General features: G+C 46.4%; 1 protein-coding gene and 1 long non-coding RNA gene across 4 annotated transcripts in view; both read right to left on the bottom strand.

Annotated features, from left to right (window-relative positions):
* Nucleotides 1–3,878: 3,878 nt before the first annotated feature.
* The window catches only part of C2CD3 (C2 domain containing 3 centriole elongation regulator), a 149,725-nt gene continuing 135,387 nt past the window's right edge, over nt 3,879–18,216 (bottom strand). For both annotated transcript variants that reach the window (XM_041729982.1, XM_041729980.1), the window contains exon 33: nt 3,879–4,695. In XM_041729982.1, the coding sequence (XP_041585916.1) occupies nt 4,555–4,695 (141 nt within the window). In that variant the 3' untranslated portion in view covers nt 3,879–4,554. The remainder of the gene's footprint in view (nt 4,696–18,216) is intronic.
* Nucleotides 8,522–11,190, bottom strand: LOC121476248. Of its 2 annotated transcripts, none has more exons than XR_005983894.1 (2): nt 9,489–11,190; nt 8,522–8,671 (listed from the first exon to the last, which is right to left on the bottom strand). It is a non-coding gene; the product is annotated as an uncharacterized LOC121476248 (long non-coding RNA). The 2 variants fall into 2 exon arrangements; XR_005983895.1 differs by having other exon boundaries at nt 9,459–11,190.

Genomic DNA, 18,216 nt, shown 5'->3' on the forward strand with positions numbered 1-18,216 from the left:
TTTTAGAATATTTTCACCACTCCCACCCACCACCCCTTAATATCCCTGTGAACATCAGCAGTCACTTCCCTTCTTCCCTTCCACTCAGCCCCAAGCAATCACTAATTACTTTCTGTCTCTATTGTATGATTTCTGAACCTTTCATATAAATAAAATCATATAGTATGTGACTGGCTTTTTGCAGTTAGCATAGTACTTTCAAGATGCATCTGTGTCATAGCATGTATCAGTACCTCATTCCTTTTTTATTGCTGAGCATACTAACATTTGTAATGCTTATTTTACAGAGGAGAAAATGGTGTGAGGGAGGGACAAGGACTTACCCAGATCCTACTGGTAGTGTATGGTAGGGCCTACCTATAGCCCTTAAATTATAACATCCTATGCGCTGTGACCATTACCATCTGAGACATGACACTTGGAGGCTTCAGCACGAATGCTGCTGAAGGGAGCCACAGGGCGCTGGCAAAGGTGTGTGAAGTACATACAGCCTGCAGAGTCCCTAGCAGTTGCTACTGTGGGCACTGAGGGGGAAGGGTAGGGCACATCTGAACCTGGGACCCAGGTGACATAGGAAAGAGGTGGGTAAGGGGACAGAAGAGGAGAGGGGGAGGGAGAGGGAGGGGAGTTACCTGGGTGGGGCAGAGGGGTAGGCAGAAGCCATTTCTGGATTTGAGCCCAGAGCCATGGCTGCAGGGCAAGTGGTCATGAGTCCAGACACTCAAGTGCAAAGCCAAAGCTGTGCCTGTCCTCTTCCTTAGAACAGGCCCTGCCCTACATCAGCAGCACAGGCAGTTGTGTTAGCGTTTATAAGGGAAGGGGCTGCTAGGATTGCTGAGGTTGCGCTCAGGAAGTAGGTTCTGGGCTCTAGTTGGAAATGCCTGAAGGTGGTGGGTGAATTGCAGCAGGTACATGGTGTGGGATAAAGAGTAGGAGCTCAAGGGACACCTGGGTGGCTGAGCACCTGCCCTTGGCTCAGAGCATGATCCCCCGGTCTCAGGATTGAGTCACACATCAGGCTCCCTGCCTGGAGCCTGCTTCTCCCTCTGCCTGTGTTCTCTGCCTTTCTCTCTGTGTCTTTCATGAATAAATAAATAAAATCTTAAAAAATAAATAAATAAAAATCTTAAAACAAACAAAAAACAGTAGGAGCTCAAACAAGGAGGCTGTGGGCCATGGAATACCCAGAAGGAGGACTCAGTTTACATGGGCCTGGGAAGCTTCTTGAGGGCAGGGCTAGGTGTGTCTGCTTTGGCTCCCTGTCCCCAGAATCCAACAGGCGCTAGAAGTTCCAAGGTTGGTTGCAAGGTGGCTGGGTTCAACAAGCATCTGGGGATCAGAAACACCCATTTTCAGGTCTCAGCAGGGACAGTGCCTGAAAGGAAGTGAGGGAGTTGATGGCTAATTGTCAAATGTGTACTTTATACCCTTAAAGCCAGGCTGCATGGCTTATACCCTTGCAAGGCATTTCACCTCTGAGCTGTCACCCAGAAAGAGATCCAACTTTCTGGGAGAAGATACTGGTAAATAACACCCTTTTAAAGTGTAGGTGGTGGTTTACAGGCCCTTAGAGTGCCCTTGTGTTATTGGGGGCTGCTTTGGCCTGGATAGGAGAAACCACCTGGGTAGGAACAGCCCATGTCCTCCTGTGGCCTTATCCTAACTTGACCCAATCAGGTTATTTACAGAAGCTGGAACAGGATTTGGAAGGAATATTCTTCATCTGAGGCTTAACCCCTCAGTTCTGGGCCCCTGTCTGCCCCTCTGTCGGTTCCATGTGGCCTTAAGGGAGGTGGAGCCCTGTGCTTTGAAAGCTCCATGGTCAACTTTAGAGGAAGGCACTGGGGAGGGGGTGAGCTGGCCGGCTGAAGGTGGGGGGGGGGGCGAGATGAACAAATGAAGGGGAACAACCAGGTCTGAGGGCACTTCACTGATGGGGGGGGCACTCTGTCCCTCCTTGGGATTCCTGCATTACCCTGTACCCTCTAGGGCACATCCTGCCTATCTCAGAGTTGTCGGTGTGTTTGCCTATCTGCTGGTCTCTGGAAGCTTCAGGAGCTTCAGGAGAGTGGGGGAGGAGTGGGAGGAGCTGACATTTCCTCAGCTTTCACTAAGTGCCAAGTGCAGGCGAAGCACTTTCACAAATGTCATCTCATTTCATCCTCACAACCACCCCAGGAAGCGTTATTATCTCTGTTTTACAGATGAGGCAACAGAGGCTCAGATAGGACAGTCAAGCCAGAGGGGACCTATCAAGGAAGTGGCAGAGTCAGATCTGTCTCTTCTCTATCCCCAGTGGCATGTGGCCCTTAGTGCCCTCCAGGTTCTCTCTCTGGGCTCATCCTCAGACTTAACTTTTCTAGAAAGTCCACCCTGGTTGCTCCAGCCCACATGGTATTTCTCCATGAATTTCCCAGATTCAGAGCACTCGTTGGCTCTTCCCTGTGTGCAGAAGCCTTGTGACATCTCTGGAAATGTTTTGTGTGGTGATTCATTTCCTAGCTACATTAACAGAGAGGTACATGACTTAAAAGTTTCAGTTTAACTATAAAATGGGTATCATGATCTGCAGGTTATAGAGTTGTTTTGAGGACTAAGCGAAATGACCTGTGCTTAGGGAAGAAAGCGGGGCCCTTCACTTTAGTTCTCCTCCAACTTTCTCTTCCAGCCACTCTGTGCATCATTGTCCCTTTCATTTTTTTTTTTTTTTGGCAAGGACATCCTTTATTCTGGCTTAGCTGTTCACTTTGGAGAGATGTTGGGTACCAAATGGTATGTTTTTTTTTTTTTAATTATTTATTTTTGATAGTCATACAGAGAGAGAGAGAGAGAGAGAGAGAGAGGCAGAGACACAGGCAGAGGGAGAAGCAGGCTCCATGCACCGGGAGCCGGACGTGGGATTCGATCCCGGGTCTCCAGGATCGCACCCCGGGCCAAAGGCAGGCGCCAAACCGCTGCGCCACCCAGGGATCCCAAATGGTATGTTTTTTAAAAAATATTTTCTTTTTAATTTAAATTCAATTAGCATATAGTGTATTATTAGTTTTAGAGGTAGAGTTCAGTGACTTGTCAGTCTTATATAACACCCAGTGCTCATTATATCAGGTGCCCCATCCCCCCCACCTCCCTTCCGGTGACTCTGTTTCCTATGATTAAGAGTCTCTTATGGTTTGTCTCCTTCTCTGATTTAATCTTGTTTTATTCTTCCCTCCCTCCTCTATGATCCTGTTTTGTTTGTTAAATTCATACAAGTGTTAAATTCATAAAATTCATAAATTCATACATACAAGTGTAAATTCATACAATTCATCTCACTTGTATGAATTATCGTATGATAATTATCATAAAATTATCGTATGATAATTTTCTTTCTCTGATCAACTTACTTTGCTTATCATAATACCCTCTAGTTCCATCCGTGTTATTGCAAATGGCAAGATCTCTTTTTCATGACTGAGTAATATTCCACCATGTATATATACCACATCTTCTTTACCCATTCATCTGTTGATGGATCTTTGCCCCTTATCTTCTCTACAGGCCCTGTCTATAGTAGCTGCTCAACTGTTTGGAGTGTGACAGTCTTAAGCCAGAGTTATCCATCCTGGAGAGATCAGGGATTCTGAGCAGACCTCTTCCAGGAGACCCTTCCACTTTGCTGATGGATTTGAGGCATAAGCAAGGGAAATATGGTGTCATTCAAATCTGGACCAATCTGATCTCTCACCATGAGACTTCATGTTGACCCTGGCCCCCAGTTTCAGGTGAGCTTAAGGGACTATATGGTTTTCAAACTTTTCTTTGGCTGTTAGAGCACAAATGGATTTCTAACACCCAGGGCTAGTGGCCAACCCACAAAACAACCGTGTACAGAATATAAATACCAATATGATTTTATTCAGACACAGGCAGGAACAATGACCTTCAGAGCTGGGTAAAAACAATAAGTTAAAAGCATGGTTAGAATTTCAGATAATCAGATAAAAAGTCTAAAGGAGGTGATTTCCCCCCTCTTTTTCTATTGATTAATTCAACACAGCGTAAAAATAATTTATATCTACAAAATATCCTTATTTCTAAGTAAATCAACTGGAGGTGGCCCTGGATTTCCTCAGCTATGCACAATGCATACAATCTTCATCCCGTCCTCTACCCCACCCAAATTTTAAGGCAAAAATGGCCAAAGAAGGTGGGCTCATGTCAACAGTAGGCTATCAAAGACACTGGAAGGAGTTTCTCAGCCGAGAGATGCCTGGTTGGGTCTCTTGGTCAAAAGATGGGTGGTTCCACTTGAGGACTGGAGTCTACTTTGATTCTAGCTGTTGCCTCACCATAGAAGGAATGAGCTGAAATCCTGGCACGTGGACTTTGGACTGGTTTGGGAACATTCCTCCAGTCGGTGCTGGATGGGTCTCAAGGCATCCATGGACTAGGCTGGTGGTGGTTTCAGGACTTTCATGGCCCTGAACGAAGCACACCTTGTGTCTCATGCAAGCCAGACAAGGCTGAAGGAGGGTGGGCAGGTGGAGCCTTCCCTTAGTGTTTCAGGCTGTATTAGTCTTTCTGGGAATATTGGGAAGAAAATATCCGTGCAATCCTGCGAGTTTCTTCCTCAGGCAGGTTAGGAGGCAGCGAGTTAGGTCTGGGACGACAAGGCCTTCCAGACAAGGCTCTGCTGGAGGCCCCACTTTTGTCCTGAAGAGGAAGAAGTCAGCTAGGTAAGCAATGAGGATATGGTACCTCCAAGAAATGACTTTGGTTCCTTTTGTATTTTGGTCCTTTGGCTAATATCTATACAGAGCTGACTGGTTTACAAAGTATACCTGATCTTGCTTAACCCTCACCTCAACTCCCATAGGTGGGTGCACTGTTCCTAGGTCACATAAAAGAAACTACAGTTACAGTTCAGGTTTAAATGAGCTCAAGGTCCCAAAGTTTGGAGTGGCAGAGCCATGATATGAACCCTGGCTTAGAATCTTTCTATGCCTCGAGAGGAGGAATTTCCTCCAGTACACGCTGAAAGCCTCATCCCTTCTCTTGCTGCATGGGCATAGATAAGTCATTTGTCCTCTCAGTTGTAACTGTTCCATATGTCACCCGGGGAATATATCCAACTGCCAGGGAGAAGATGTTGGTGAATAATACACTCTCCATATGTTCTGAGAGCTGCCAGGTAACATGAACCATGTCCCCACAGCCCCGCTACCAAATCTTCCCTGCCTTGGGCTGACAGGGTATCACTAATTCCCCTTTCAGGTCCTCGTATACATTTGGGTTATGAGATTGTGGTCTTCTGGACTCCTCTATGGCTCACTCTTTTACTCATTCAACCCCTCCCCCCCCACTTAATTTTTTTTGTACATTCTTGCCCCTAAGGAGCTCAAAGCTATACAGAAAAGCCACCCCAGACAGCTGGCTGACAGTAAGGCCCAGGGGAAGAGGTGGAGGTCTGGCAGGGGAAGAGGCAGTGCTAAAAGGAGATGGAAGTCGCCATAACAGGTGAACTTGGCTGACCTCACGGCATGTAGCCTGCACTATGGATGGGTATCTCTTCTCTGTCCCTAAATCCAACAGCTGAGATCTTCATAAGGTGATGGAGAGACAGACAGCACACGGTACCAGTGCTCAGGCCAGAATGACCAGAATCAGCTTGGTGGAGATTTTCTGATTTTTCTAGATTTTCCCTAGAGATTTTCTGGAGTCAGTAACATTTAGTAATCCCTTCTTTCCTTCATTTCTTTAACCTTTCAAATGCCAGGATGCCTGAATGGCTCAGTGGTTGAGCGTCTAGTGTCTGCCTTCGGCTCAGTGCATGATCCTGGGATCCGGGATCGAGTCCCGCATTGGGCTCCCTGCGATGAGCCTGTTTCTCCCTCTGTCTATGTCTCTGCTTCTTTCTGTGTCGCTCATGAATAAGTAAATCTTAAAAAAAAAAACCAAAAATTTTAAATGCCTGTGAGGAGACAGAAATGACAGAACCCAGTTCTGACTTCCATAGCTCAGAGAGGACAGTCATCTACTTAAAAAAAAAAAAAAAAAAAAAAAAAAAGAATAGCAGCCAGATTGTGATAAGGGGAGTGGAAGCCAGGCAACCTTGAGGATCCTTGCCAGTCTGGAATTCTAAATGCTAAAGGAGTGCATACAACCTGAGCAAACTGTCAGCACTGATAGCCCACAGTTAGGTTTGCCTGAGAACTAAGAGCAAAACAATGCTAGTAGAGATGAGAAGATAACAGCTCTGTATCTTCTAGGCAGGCTTAGGCTAAAAGGAAAAAAAGGAAGCCCACCCTTTGCTCCCATTTGGAGTTCTTCCAAGATATGATAGGCACCTGCACCCTATAAGGCTTCAGGCAGGGTAGGCCAGTTGCCCAGTCACTGCCTGTTGGCCTCCCCATCTAAACTGGATGGGTGCTCCTGGAAGACACAGACTGAGTCTGATGTTTGTGACTCCAATTGGGCCAAGTCCAAGATGGGAGCTTGGTAGCTGCTAGATCAGTGAATGGGTGGGACCAAGCCATGGTGACCAGAGGCTGAAATTGGGTGGGGAGGAGACTGCCTCTTACAGAAAACATCTTATTCATTCTAGAACCACTGGTCATTGGCCTACCATATGTCAGGCCTTTGGTTAAGTCAAATCCTCAGGGGCTTGGCAGCACATTGAGTCTCCATATACCCCTCTCTACTCCCAAGATCCAAGACTTGTTTTGTGAGCTATTTGGGATTTAGAGGTAACACCAAATCCCCTTCCAGTACCCTGGCTACTTTGCAGACAGATCTTCTGCGTCACCAGATGTACCTTGCTTTTCCATTTCTTTCTCTGCTACAGTTAAGGAGGACTAGAGAGATGCTTGTTCTATAAGCTAGATGGGAAAACAGGCCTAAGAGCAGTCTCCTATCTCAAATCCTAAACCAGGCTTCTGTGTCTTCATCTGCCAGAAGAGAAGCATTGTTTAGGAGGCTCTGATGAGTCTTGTTCTCCATCACTGGAAGGGCCAAGAACGTCAGTTCCTGAAATGACCATCAAAGACCTTTGTTGGCCTTTCAGGAGCCTAAGATCTGTTCAACCCCCTCACTTTTTAAGGACATTAAGTAGGCATGGTTTCTGTCCCCCACAGGGCTGCTCAGGCTACAGGGGAGAAGACAAATGCCAACCTACCCAGCAATCAGAGAGATGAAGCTCAGAACTCAAACACGGAGAAAGGAGCAATTCCTAACAGCCAAGATGGACAGGGGAGGCTTCACACAGAGGTGAGATCTGAGATGCACAGTTTCAGCAGAGTTGGGGGTAGGGAAGTGAGGTCATTTCCCTTGAGGGAATTGCGTGAGCACAGGCCTGCACCTGACCGGCTGGGCCAACATCTGCCCTGGAGCTGAATCCAGTGTGGCTGGTTCAGTCAACTTCCCAGCACCCATGCCTGGACCCAACAACCTAGGGGAGCCTTATCTGTATGGCCCAGGCCCAGGGACAGGGCTTGGCTCTGTGTACTGGGCAGGGCAGGGGGTGTGGAAGGACAGAGAACACACACTCAGCAGCACTTGGCTTTTGTTGACCTCAGTAGGGTCTAAAAAACATCTTGGCTAGGAGTAAAGGTTCCTCTTTCATCAGAGCGGTTACCCCAAAACACACAACTCTGGTGGGGCTGGGCATTGCTCAGAATAGGGATACCCCTACATGTACTGACTGTTCCTCTAAAGTATTTGCATGCTCCTGTTGAAGCTGTGGGTGTGCAGGTACCAGGAAAAGAGCAGGGCCCCAGGTTCAGTACAGATGCCACCAGCCTTGTTCAACTTTTACCCCCTTGGCTGGCTGCCTTCCCCTAGGCTGGGACTGAAACTTCTTTGGGGCCAGAGAGTAGCCGATTGAGTAGCTGCAGCTAGGAAGAGGGGGGGGGGGGGGAGACAAGATCCACAGGCCAGGGGCTTAGCCCTAAGAGGCAAATCGCAATTTGACCACCCAGCCCAATTGCAGCATGGCTGGGCTTACCCTGTTTCTGCCTATGATTTGCAGGAGCCTTAGAGATCTTGGAGAGGCAGAAGGAGCCCACATAGAAGCTGGATCATCAGACCCAGGGGCTGCAGGGATCTTGGAGTCTGGACAGTGGGTGTTACATATGGGGTAAAGTCCCTATGTAGGGTACTTTCAAGAAGAGGGACTTGAAACAACATGAAGCAATCTGAGCAAAGGATATGGGAGAGGGTGTTCCAGATACAGGCTAGACTGAGCAGGGATGAGAAAGAGGAATATATTCCCTAGCAAAGTAGTGGGGATAGGTGTGGTCGAGTAAAGGTATAGAAAGCAGAAGACAAACCCAGAGAAAGGGGCTGATGCTTGCTGAGGGGAGTTCTCAAATGTCTGGAGAGTAACTGACTTTATTGCTCTTAGACCTGCACAGTGAACAGGATCTGGATGTGGGGGGTTGATTACTATTCTAGGCTGAAGAATGGAACTGGATTTATTGTGGTCTGGGTGTTAAGCATGGCAGCAGACCAGGGGCTCTCAGACTGCCCCCATTAAATCTACCCAGATCTCTCATTAAATTCTCCTACTTTGAAATATGGGGACTTGCTGTTTTCTGGGCATCTGGGCACCCAGGCTATGAATATGAATAGGCCTCTCTGGCCTATTATTTAAGACAGATGTGTCCATCTCAACGTCAAAGGTAGAACTCTCCTAGGATGAAAATAAAGCATCATGTAAAGAGTAAGGAATAATGGTGGCGGGCAAATCTGTGGCTTCCTCAAATCAAAAGGCTAACTCCATCCTGGGGAGTTGGTTCTAGTCCTGGCTCTACCACTTAGCCAAATGGCTTTGGGCAAGTCACTTAGTCTCTGGGCCTTGGTTTCCTCATCTGAAAATGGATCAATATGAGCAGATAATGTAAGAGGAGGTGCTTGCAACCCAGGAACTTCTTCTAGCTGATGGGTCCCTCTTTGGCCAGGTCCCTGTGATACAGTGTCTTCACCAAAGGCTCCCTCAGGAAGGGCCAATCCTCTTCTTTGGGCTACAGTGTGGTCTGGTCCAAGCCACTATGTTCTAGGTTCTCTCCACTCTATAGTCTCCAGAGGGATCACCTTGAACAGACACCTGCTCCCTGCTCACCAGGATGAGTCCCATGTCTGTACTCATCCTGGCTTCAGGGCGTTCCTGGGACTTTCTTAGAGGGGAGGTGGTGGGCTGGAGTGGAAGGAACACTGGCATGTGGCCAAGCCCAGCTGTCCACTTGCTTAATGCCAAGACACACTCTTTCTCTGGGTCTCAGTATCTTCATTACCAAATGGAGCTAAGAACTTCTGTTTAGCCTTCTTACCCAGGTCTACTGTGAAGGTGAAATGAAATTCAGATGTGACCAAGGCTGTGGCCAGGTACAACATCTTGCAAAACACTGGGGTTAAGCTGGAGCAAAAGCTGACATCTGCTGCAGAGAGCAAAATGAGGCCTTGCTGTTCTCAGACCTTACCTCAGGTAGAGTAGAAAGAAGGTACTGTACCTCCGCAAGGCATGCCCTGTGCTAGGCCAGGCCTGGCCAAGCTCTCCCCACTCGATTGCCTCCTGCCCAATAAACCTCTGGCTCAGCATTGGGGCTGAAGTTTTGTTCTTTTCCAGAGCAGTTCCCTTAAGTAACATAAACCCTGACTTAGGAGCTGGAAGCAAAACTTTGAAAGCGCTGAAAACTGAAAGTAAACAGCTCCCTGACTCTGGCTGGTTACATGGGCTTGCCAATGGATCGCTGCCTCAGAGACGAGTGAGGGCTCAGTACAGCTGTCTGCCTTCTTCAACTTTCACCCCATTGGCCTGCTGCCTTCCTCTGGGGTGGCTCCCAGAGTCCTCTCCAAAGGCTGAACTTCCTTGGGCTGAAGAGAGTTAGCAGATTCAGGAGCTGTAGCCAGGAGCAGCGGGGGGGGGGGGGGGGGGGGGGGGGGGGGGGGAGTGGGGATAAGATACAGACCAGGGGCCTAGCCCTGAGAGGCAAATCTTAAATTTGATCACCCAGCTCAAGTACAGCATGGCTGGGCTCCATGTTCAGAGCTCACCCCCTATTCCTGCGTTAGATCTCTGGCTGTGTGGTTCTCACTACCTACATGCTCCATTTCTCACCATACCCTGATCCTCCCTATTCTTCCTTTGAGAAGGTTTTCCTGACAACAAGCCTATTTTACAAGGACTAGAGCCCCTCCCTCACCCTGGCCTCAGTCTTCCCCCCTACAGAATGAAAAGGCCTGACTTAATCAAAACTTAACCCTCTGAACTCATGCCCTGCCAGGGAGAGGGGTTGAAAGTCCAGACTTATGAGAGGGAAGGGTTAAAGTGACACTCCTAGAAGAGGTCCTGGCTCCTCCCAGACTCTGGCCTCAGAGTAGCTCAGGCAATGTGAGCCCTGCACCCACCCAATAGTCCTGTGAGCCCTTTCGCTTGAGATGCCTGCCAAGTTGCATTCTGGGGCAGGGTGGGTACCAGCCAATTCTGGCTGTTTCCCCTGACTTTTGTACACCCTTGGCCAGGGAGCTCATCTCCTCCCAAAAGCTTTGTGTGGCCTTTATCAGAAACCCTTGGATCTTTAGGACTCTTCTTGGTACTCTGCAGAGAGCTAGGGACTTGGTGTCTTAAAGAAATGAGGCAATACATCAGGGCTTCATGCCCTAAGAGGGATATCTCAGCCATCAGGCCTGGACCACAGGCTGGAGAGAGAGGATAATGGGCTCAAGAAGTTCCCCTAGGCCCCTGCTGACCTGATCTGATGATTTTGTGGAGGCTGGGTTTCTCTACTGGGACTATGATCTCTTAGATGCCTCTGGGCTTGAGGAAGGGAAACCAAAAGACAGAAAAATTCTCTAGACTGCTGTGAGGAAAGAAGCAGACATAAAGCCTTAAGACTCATAGATAGGTAGGCCAGAGACTTCTGAGGCTGGGGATCTATTATCCATAGGTGGGGGTGGGGTGTCATTCTGGGCTTCTAACTTAGGGTCTGAGCTGAGCACACAGTCCACTGCTACAACCTTGAAAACTGCTCTCCTACTTCAGGGGTGCTCTGTGGGGCTAAATTCCCAGCTCCCAGTGCTGTTCTTGATGGTGCTCCTATCCCTTAGCATTTCATCCTACCAATTCCCTCCCAAAATGGAACAGTGTAAGAGGGAGGACATCTCAATAGGAATGATGATAAAAATAATAATAGCTAACACTCATATAATTGTTCTTTCTCTCTTTAAAAGATTTATTTAGGGATCCCTGGGTGGCACAGCGGTTTAGCGCCTGCCTTTGGCTCAGGGCGCGATCCTGGAGACCCGGGATCAAATCCCACATCGGGCTCCTGGTGCATGGAGCCTGCTCTTCCCTCTGCCTATGTCTCTGCCTCTCTCTCTCTCTGTGTGACTATCATAAATAAATAAAAAAAAATAAAAGATTTATTTAGGGATGCCTGGGTGGCTCAGCGGTTAAACAGCTGCCTTCAGCTCATGGCGTGATCCTGGAGTCCTGGGATTGAGTCCCATATCGGACTCCCTGCATGGAGCCTGCTTTTCCCTCTGTCTCTGTCTATGTCTCTCTTTCTCTGTGTCTCTCATGAATAAATAAAATCTTAAAAAAAATATTTTAGAGAAAGAGAGAGAGAACACTGGGGTGATGGTGGTGGTGGTATGAGGGAGAGAGAGCCTTAAGCAGATTCTGTGTTGAGCACAGAGCCTGACGCTGGGCTTGATCTCATGACCCTGAGATCCCCTGAGATCCCGACCTGAGCCAAAACCAAGAATTTGCCGCTTAATTGACTGCACCACCCAGGCACTCCTAGTTCTTCTTTTTTATGTGCCAAGAACTGTATTTTACATATCTTACTTAGTCAATCCTACACAAAACAAACCTTAGGAGGCAGGTCTATTATGCTTATTTTTCAGATAAAGGAACTGAAGCACAGAGAAGTTGCTCCAGGAAGTTCCACAACGAGTAAGTGGCAAAGCTCAGTTTTAAGTTTAGGCTGTGTAGATTTAGGGGCCATGGTCCTTGCCACTACACAAAACTACCTGGTAGGAGAGAAGAGGGAAATGCAGTCACAAATTAAGTCTGTGCTGCCTCTGGAGACACCATGCCCAAGACCTCAGAAAGACAGCAGCAGAGTCAGGGCAAGAAACCAGGTTTGCTGACTTTCAGCTCCCCGGCTGGCCTGGAGCACCTCGCTTTCTAGTGGTGTCTACACCGCTGTGGGGTCTGGCTGAGTGGAGGTGAGAACACTAGAGTGGGAGGGAATAGACAGCTCAAGGCTTTTAGGGTAACTTGTACATGGCCTTGTGTCTGACTTCTTGCCTCCTACACTCACTCCTCAGGAACAACAGCTCTGGCCCCATGCCTGTGGTTAGTCCAGGGACTCGTCTGTGCTGTGCACAGAGCCTGGCCTTTAGGCAGGAAGGCACAGAGTAAGACAAGGTCCATCTCACGGTTAAGAACTGCCATGTAGACAGGCAGGGAGGCCAAAGCTCAGATGACAGGTTCCTTTTGCTCTTTGCTTCTGATTCCTATCCTACCCTGACTGTTCTGGTCCAGTTCAGTCTCTCCCTACCTCTGACCTCCTTTCTATCATATACTGCTTATACCTGCAAGTTGCCAAATTCTGCTGATTTGCTGAGGTTTCTTTTCTCCAGATGCATAGCTTATAAAGCCTTTCCTTCATCTCTGCTGAATTCTACTCAAGTCACTATTGTGGCTCAGCCTTCTTTTCCCTAAATTCATTCTATCTATCATCTATCATCTATCTATCTATCTATCTATCTATCTATCTATCTATCTATCTATCATTTATTTTTAAAAGATTTTATTTATTTATGAGAGACACACACACACACACACACACAGAGAGGCAGAGACACAGGCAGAGGGAGAAGCAGGCTCCCTGCAGGAAGCCCGATGTGGGACTTGATCCTGGGTCTCCAGGATCACGCCTTGGGCTGGAGGTGGTGCTAAACCGCTGAGCCACTGGGGCTGCCCTATTTTGTTCTACTAAGTGTTAATATCATTTGAGAAAGCGAATGAGTGGTTTGGAGACCAGTACCTCTAGGAACTGTGAGCTCCCTGAAGGTACGGTCCAGCTCTTTAAGCATAACAGGTACTTAATAGGAGTTGGTGGACTGAGATGTAAAGCTGGCTCCCCTGGGGAACTGTGAGCTCCTGAGGAAGGGACCTTCTTCTGCCTTCTCTGCACCTAACTCAGGACTGTGGTTTTTTAATTTGCCAGAAGATACACATTTCAAGTTTGAGGCCCAAGTTACCATCTTATTCTCTGGCCTGCATGTCTTAGGCCCCATTCTGGCTCTCCTTGTCATCAATGACAAGTTACTGGAAGGTTCCAAGCAGAGAAATCACATGATTTATTCAACATCTTAAAAGGTCAACTAACAGATGCTGTACAGGGAATGGGTTGCCAGGCGCAAAGGCAGAAGCAGAGAGGCAAGCACAGAGATCCCTGTAATAATCTAGGCAAGAGGTAACTGATGGTGGTTTAGATTAGGGTGGTAATGGCTGGAGTGGTGATAAATAGATTTGGATATATTTTAAAGATAGAGCTGTCAGAATTTCTTGGTGGACTAGAAACAGAGGCATCGGGGGGGATTCCAAGGGTTTTGGTTTAAACCACAGAACTAGAAGGACACAGTGTCCATTAACTGAGATGTCTGAAGACTAAGGAACAGCAATGAGGAATAAATTGTGAAGTGAGTGTTAATTTGAAGTATCTGTTAGATATCTGAGAGGAGCTGTTGAGTAGGCAGCTGGACACACTAGCTTAGAGTTTACAAAACTCTGAGCTAAGATAACAAGTCGTCAGCATGTAGAGGAGATTTAAAGTTCTGAGATCAGATGGGGTCATCTAGAAAGCAAATGTAAATGGAGAAGTCTAAAGACTATGCCCTGGGTTACTCTTTTATTAACAAGTAGGGGATATAAGGAAGAACCAGCAAAGGCAGCTGAGTAGGAGCAGCCAGGAGGGGGGCGGAGAGCCAAGAGGAACTGATGCCTTCGAAACAAGTGAAGAAAGTGCTTAGAGGACAGAGATCAACTATGTTATATGCTGCTGAGAAGTCAGATAATTGGGCACTCAGATTTGATAAGTGGCTTAGGAATATGGGTTTTAAATTAAAAACAAAACAAAACAAAACTTTTCTTTTTTGGGCAACCCTGAAGAGTTGCTGCTCTCTTTTCCAGGGTGGGAAAGCATGTACATGAGTGAGACTAGTTAGAAGGAATCATGAGGGAGATGATTAAGACTAGATGATAGGACGGTGAGAAGTGAGTGGATGCAAAAGATATTTAGCAGACAGAATTAACAGGCCTTGGTAACAGATGGGCTCTGGGGCATGGGGGACAAAGGAGCAAGAGGAGGGAAAGATGACACGTATGCTTCTGGCACCTCTGTATCCACACGATGAGGGCAGAGTTTATACAGATAAGGAATGCAGGTGGCAGAGGGGGTGTGCAAAGGAAGGTGACAAACTCAAGTTTTGGACATAATAAACTGTAACACATCAAGGAAAAGATGGCTAGGATGCAGCTGGATCCACATGTGTCTGCAGCATGGGAAGGAAGTCTAGACTGAAGATAAGGATTTGACAGTTATCAAACTGGAAATAAAAACTCAAGTACTTAGAGTAGCTTGAGAGTTCCCCAAAGAAATATCTACAAGCGTAGAGAACAGAAACCTGGAGAAAACAACATGTAAAATACTGCTGTCTCATCTTCTACCTTTTTCTTCCCCTTTAGGGACGTTTGCCCATAAGCTGCTAAGCAAACAGAATCAGAAATAACTTTCAATAAACCCAGGCAACTGTCCCAGTGAAGAGGTACCTGCTCAGGAGAGTTAAGAGAAAGCAGAGGCAGCAGAACTTGATTGAATCACAAGTAATATGAAATTGCTGCTGGCTGGCTGTGCAGCAGTCCTGCTAAACCGGCCACCCATCTTCCTTCTCTCCTTCAAGAGGTGACAACTGAGGATGAAGCAGTCACAAGTAGGAGAGCTAAGGGCTGGCCTCTATACCCTATCTGTGTGGCACCTGGTATTCTACAACCTCCCTGTGAGGCCTGGTAACTCCATGTGACAGATGAGGAAACAGACTCAGAAAGATCAGAAGACTTGACTAATGTCGAGGCGCCAAACCGCTGAGCCACCCAGGGATTCTCAATTTTTTTTTTTAATGATTTTATTTATTTATTCATGAGAGACACACAGAGAGAGGCAGAGACACAGGCAGAGAGAGAAGCAGGCTCCATGCACGGAGCCTGATGTGGGACTTCATCCTGGACTCCATGATCACGTCCTGGGCCAAAGGTAGATGCTTAACCACTGACCCATCCAGGCATCCCTACCACATTTCTAATCCTACTTGCTTTAGCATCCAACTTCTCCATCTTCCTTCATGCTTCAGAGTGAGTTTTCTTTTTCCTCTCAAAAGGCTACCTCCACACGTGCCTGGATCTTAGGCCCTCTCTGACTCAAGGACCAGCCTTTCTTTTCTCTCTCCCTCTCCTGCATCTTCCCATTCTCCTTTTCTCTATGGGATCATCGCATTCCCATAAAGAAAGCTGTAGTCATTCCTGTATTAAACAAAACCAAACCAAAAATCTTCCAAACCAAAAATCCCCATAGGAGATATCCTATGCTACTCTGGTCACTATCGTATTTCCCTGCTCCATATTCACAGCCAGATTTATGGAAGGAAGTTGGTATCTCCATTTTGGCACCATCTAATCACTTTTAAAAATTTAACTACATACAGTTTTGTGATTGCATTATGTAACATACCAAAGAAACTATGTAACATATGTGAATTATAAAGCATAATAGAAATAAACATCCGTGAACCCCCAACCCAATCCAACTGTGAAAATAAAGGAAACTCCATTTAAAATAGATTCAGGGAGAGCCCGGGTGGCTCAGCAGTTTAGCGCTGCCTTCAGCCCAGGGCCTGATCCTAGAGACCCGAGATAGAGTCCCACATTGGGCTTCCTGCATGGAGCCTGCTTCTCCCTCTGCCTGTGTCTCTGCCTCTCTCTCTCCTTCTCTGTCTCTCTCACGAATAAATAAATAAAATATTAAAAAAAAAAAAAAACATTCAGGAAGCCCTGAAGGGGGAGTTCTCACACATGACCACTGGTGCTAAGAAGCAGACCTAACATTCAACAGGAAGCTTATGTTACATACATACCCCAGCAGGAAAAAGAATTTCTCCTGCCCAGCAACAACCTAGCCATGGAGAACTCAGCAGAAAAGCCCATCCCAGCTCCTTCCTTTCCCCTTATAAAAGCAAGCCCCTCTCTGTTCTTCAGACTTGTCTGTTTTGCCACAGTTTGCTTGTCCCAAAATTGCAGTTCCTCTGCTGTTCCAGAATAAACTCCTTTAGCTGGTAAAATAACTGCCTCTTTTGTTTTTTAAGGTCAACAGAATCAAACCTAAGAACTAAAATACTGCTAACACTGTTGAAGAGACCTATGTGCTCTTCCTCCCCTATTCTACCCCTGCCTCCACAACTATGAACATTGTAGGCAGACTGTTGAAAAAGAGACAATCTTAAAAGCAGACAGAAAATAAAAGTCATATTACATTTGAGGCAACAATAGGAACAATGGCTACTTCTCATCATAAACAATGTTAAGTCGGAATATGGATTGATAGCTCTAAAATGCTAAAACAAACAAAATTCAAGTTGGAATTCTATATCCAGTGGAAAAAAATATCCTGGAAAAATAAAGGCAAAATGAAGATATTTTCGGGCAATTGAAGCTGTCACCCGCAGGTCTGCAATACATGGAATTCTAAAGGAAGTTTTGTGTTGAAGGGAAATGATCCTGGCATGAAATCAGGATGTGAAGAAGGAATGAAGAGTGTCAGATACATTATGTGGGTAAATACAAATATCTGGTTTTGGTCTTATTTTTTTTATTTTTTATTTTTAAAAGCATCATTATCTTTTTTTTTTTAATTTTTTTATTTATTTATGATAGTCACACAGGGAGAGAGAGAGAGAGGCAGAGACACAGGCAGAGGGAGAAGCAGGCTCCATGCACCGGAAGCCCGATGTGGGATTCGATCCCGGGTCTCCAGGATCGCGCCCTGGGCCAAAGGCAGGCGCCAAACCGCTGCGCCACCCAGGGATCCCAAAACATACGCTGGTTTTGGTCTTAAATTCTTCAAAGTGAGGCCACTTTTAAGACCTTCCAAGACCATAAGCTAAGAAGATTATGGTGCTTCTGCCCAAATATAATTCACAATTAGATCTAAAATAAGCCATAAACATAACAAAGTCAATCAAAATTCTGACTTATTCCATGATTTAAAAAATACGTGTAATTCTTAATTTTTTTTCTTAAGTTTTGGGGCCTTTACTTGCTAGTGTCTTAAACACACACTTGATTTGATTCCTAGGTTATCCAGAACGGAGTAGCAGCCAGGCAAGAGCACAGACTCAGAAAATATGCTGGTATGAATGCATCAGGTAATCAGAGGGTCATTGCTAGTGGGGATGATCAACCTCCTAAGGTTTTCTGGGTCCTGGGACTTTCAGTGCTGAAATGGGACAGTTTGGGGTGAACTGTGATGATCAGTTACCCTAACTAGCACCCAGAATGAAGTCCTGAGGAGAGAGGTGGCCCTGAGAACAGCAGACAAACAACGGAGTTTTTCTGTAAGAAAGAAAAGTGGCTAAAAAGTATATGAGACTTATCTTCTCAAAAGTAGACTTGCCCTTTAATTGAAGTGGAAATTCTTATTTCTTCTTCATCCATACTTGTGTCTTAGATTTAACAGATCAAAGACAGTAAATTCCCCTGGGAGTTGGCACATCATGAAGGCAGAAGCACAAAAGTAGGAACAGCAGTTCTGCATGGTAAGTGGCTCACAGACTCCCTTCCTATGGGACGTGATTCACTGACATTTCACCCACTTTGCTAGGTGGGGAAGAGGGAAAGGGAACTAACAGGGTCTACTTTCTTCCTCTAGACTAATTCTTGCCATTGTTCTATTAGGTAAGAATTATTTTAGCCTGATGTTACTTATAAGGAAACAGAAACCCGGAAAGGTCAAGTCACTTGTTCAAGATCCCTCAAGTACTTAGTAGCAGATTTAGTATTTCACCTCATGGGTGTCTCGCTCAAGCTCCTGCCTGGTACCTGGATAGAGGCCTGTGTCTCTAGCATAAATGTTGATGGGTATGTATGGGACATGCAAGAGGAAGGAGATGAGTTGG

The sequence above is a fragment of the Vulpes lagopus genome, chromosome 15 (genome assembly GCF_018345385.1).
Source record: "Vulpes lagopus strain Blue_001 chromosome 15, ASM1834538v1, whole genome shotgun sequence".
NCBI classification, from domain to species: Eukaryota; Metazoa; Chordata; class Mammalia; order Carnivora; family Canidae; genus Vulpes; species Vulpes lagopus.